We start from the raw sequence: 3,575 nt of genomic DNA on the forward strand, positions 1-3,575 counted from the left end.
GAGACCTCAGGGGGCTTCGTCTCCTCCCACCTGCCCTGTTTCCAACCTGAGCCCTTACCTGTCACATGCATGTCTGGGGGTACCTGCTCCCATTTGGCTGGTTTCTTTCCTTTCTGAAATAGAAAGGTGTCTTCTGCACAGAGGTCTGGGTGACCCCGCGGGGCTGCTGGTGTTTTCACAGGCTGTTGATGGAGAAGAGGGCGGATGACAGCCGGGACTGTGGTCATCACCGGGGGCATCTTGGCGACTGTGATTCTGCTCTGCATCATCGCAGTTCTGTGCTACTGCCGGCTCCAGGTACCCCCCCCCCCAAGGGCAGGGTAGGGCCAGGGCAGGGGAGGCCCAAGAGGCTCCAAGAAGGGACAGCCAGATCTCAGAGGAGGCGCCCAGCAGATAGCACTGGCGAGGACTCCACCTGCCAGGCTCAGGGTCCATGGCCACCTGCTCACTCACCCAGGGCTTTCGCCAAGGCTCAGAGAGGACAAGGCACTGAGCGGCGGGCACACAGCTGCCCAGCAGGAGGGCAGAGGCGAGAGGGGCCGCCCTGCATCTCCCCGGCCTGCCTGTGCTTTGGTGCCTCCAGAGGCCCTGTGTCCTCCTGAGGTGGGGAGCCTTCTGGGCAGGGTGAGGTGGCCCAGGGCGGTGTCCACAACTGGACACTGGGGCTGGATGGGGCTTGGACCCCAGCTCTGCAGCCCCCATCCTCGGTCTCCATTGGCAAAGTGAAGATGGGGGATTTCTGGACGAGGGGAGTGAGCCACCGCAAGGTGCTGAGCGCAGCGCTGGCCTCAGCAAGACTGGCAGGTGGTTGTGAGCGGGCCGGCTCCCAGCAAGGCTGCCCTGAACCCTGGGGACCCTCTGGCGTAGGCCAACCTGTAGGCACACGTGGGGTGTCATGCAGCACAGTCGCCCTCTCCCACAGTACTACTGCTGTAAGAAGGACGAGTCCGAGGAGGACGAGGAGGAGCCGGACTTTGCCGTGCACTCGCACCTGCCCCCCCTGCACTCCAATCGAAACCTCGTGCTGACCAACGGGCCCGCGCTATACCCGGCCGCCTCCACCTCCTTCCGCCAGAAGTCCCCACAGGCGCGCACACTCTGCCGCAGCTGCTCCCAATACGAGCCGCCAACCTTCTTCCTGCAAGAGCCAGAGGACGAGGACGAGGCTGTGCGCAACGGCGGGGGGCGCGTGGCTTATAAGAGCATCAGCCAGGAGGACCTGGAGCTGCCCGCCGGGGGCTTCGGGGGCCTACAGGCGCTCAACCCCAACCGCCTGTCGGCCATGCGCGAGGCCTTCTCCCGGAGCCGCAGTGTCAGCACAGACGTGTGACGGTTGTCTCGCGCCCCGCACTGCCACACAAGGTCTCCAGGCCACTACAGAATACCCATGGCATGTCCCCAGGGCCCCAGGCCCAAGCCCGGGCTCAGCCCAGCCTTCCTCACATCCCTGTCCTCAGGGGTCCCCAGGCATGAGGAGCCCCAAGCCCTCTGCAGGGATGAGGCTCAGTGAACCCCAGTGTGGCTGCTTCAGGTAGAGGCCCGATGCCAGGGCAGGTGGGGATGGCAGAGCAAGGCAGGGCCTGGCTCTTGGGCACAGGCCCAGGCTCCTACCTCCAGGAGGAACGGGACGGTGGCCATGGTTCCAACCCCAACTCAGCTTCCTGGCTGTGTGGCCTGGGCCATGCCATGCCCTCCCGGGGCCCTGGTCTTCCTGTCTGTGCCAGGAAGGGGTGGCCTCTGTGATGCCAGGGGCCCCGCAGCACAGGCCTCCCGGGGACAACAGGGACTCCACGCCCCTGAACTCGGGTCCCCTTCTCCCCCCCCCTCTCTTTCTGCCCCCACCCCCTACAGGCACCTGCTGGGCTGATACACTGTTGCCCTAAATGCCTGGCAGATGGACAGAAGGGAGAGTTTAGGGACAGCAAGGTTCTTGGTGTACTTGGCCCCTGGTCTGCTTCTGGTGAAGAGGGAGGCAGAGGAAGAGGGGACACTGCACAGCTGGTCCCCAGCCTAGGCCAGGCCAGCAGGCAGACCCCTGGGGGGCAGGGAGGTGGGCAGAGCCGTGGTCCAGGGTTCAAAGGACCCCGACTCACCTGGAGTCCTGGGTGGCCTTCCCATCCATGGGCCTCAGTCTCCCTGTCTGCCTGAGGAAGGCTGGCCTCAGAGAGTCCTTCCAGCTCTGATTCTCAGCAGGAGCCACCATGTCCAGGGAGATGCCCCCCCCCTTCCGCCTTCTTCCCCCCAAGCCCAGTCCCAGCTCGCTGCTCCTGAGTGGGAGCACATGCTCCTCCAAGCTCCAACCAGGTCTCCCGGGGACTTTTGCCCGCTCTCTAGCCCTCTCTATCACTGGAGGAGATGGTGCCCAGTGGCCGCCAGGGGCACTGCCCCACACCCACGCCACTGCCATCCAAGCACAGCTGTCCTGCCAGGAGGAGGCAACTTTCTCTTTCTGGGCAGCAGGACCCAAGAGCCCCTTCCCTCTGGGAGCCTCCCCCTCCCCAGGTCCTACCATGGAGCCACGGGTGGGTGGGCGCTCAGCACAGGCACCTCCCAAAAGATAAGCCTTCAAGGGCCTGGGCCACCCCGAGCCAGGCCCGAGCAGGACCTTCACCCTCTTACTCCAGCGCCCGTGAGTTTCCAGAGACGGGGCAGTTGGTGGAGACCCTCGGCCTGGGCGCTGAGTTTCCCTCCTCTTCTTCCTTCCTCCCGCCTCGGCCATGGTGGGGTTCACCCCGGGCCCTGTGCAGTCAGCTCCCCACACCCCCAGAGCCTGCATCCCATCCCACCCTGTCCTGCATCTTGTGGAGTCGCCGGGCATCAGCTGAGGTGGGGCGGAGGGTACTCCCCAGCCCTTCCATGTCCCTCCCTTCTTCCTGGCCACTTCCCTCTGGTGTAGTTCCTAGATCTCCTTGAAACAAGCACCACCCCTCCCAGCCCCCTCCATGCCGCCAGGACGGGGCCTGCTGGCGGAGCCCTGGGCTCCCTGGGAAAGCGAAGCCAATAAACCTTGTCTCGCATCCGCTGCTCCGTGTCTTCAGTGCTCTTGGGCTCCTGCAGTGCGGCCCCCTCCTGGAGCTGCCCAGTGTCAGACAGTCACCTTTCTGATCTGGCTGGTGGGGTCCAGGGCCTGGGACTGGGAGTGGCTTTCTGGGAGGACTTGCCACAACAAGTCGCTGTGTTTTTTAGTTCCCTAGAGGTGAGTCAATCTTCTGAGATTGGGAACCACCACTGTAGTGCTGAGCTTCTAGAAAGTTTGTGGGTAATGGGCTGTGTTACCTGGGACAACAGGCTGACCATCTCTGGGCCTGCTTTAGCATCAATGCAATGGGGACCGTAGAACTTTCCTGCCGGAGCCCAACAGTTGCTCTGGGTGGTAGCCTTCCGATGCCCATGGGTGCAGACACACACAAGGGCAAGAGTGCACAGGCTGATTGCTGCCTCGGTTCCCTCAAAGCCCAAAGTCCCTCAGAAACTGTATTGGTGAAACAAGGCACTGAGGTGGCCCCTGCTCTGGGTTCCAGCTGGAGATAGTCCATCCCCAAATTGCAGGGGACTGACAAGCAACTGTGGGCCTC

The 3,575-nt window shown here is 63.5% G+C and overlaps 1 protein-coding gene across 1 annotated transcript; it reads left to right on the plus strand.

The window, feature by feature from the left end:
• The first annotated feature begins 204 nt into the window (after positions 1-204).
• On the plus strand, positions 205-1,330 carry Fam163b (family with sequence similarity 163 member B). The gene is made up of 2 exons (XM_076843039.2): positions 205-297; positions 923-1,330. Exons 1-2 carry the CDS (start codon positions 205-207, stop codon positions 1,328-1,330), a joined length of 501 nt encoding a protein of 166 aa, XP_076699154.1.
• The last annotated feature ends 2,245 nt before the right edge of the window (positions 1,331-3,575 follow it).

Source organism: Callospermophilus lateralis, chromosome 2, assembly GCF_048772815.1.
Source record: "Callospermophilus lateralis isolate mCalLat2 chromosome 2, mCalLat2.hap1, whole genome shotgun sequence".
NCBI lineage: Eukaryota > Metazoa > Chordata > Mammalia > Rodentia > Sciuridae > Callospermophilus > Callospermophilus lateralis.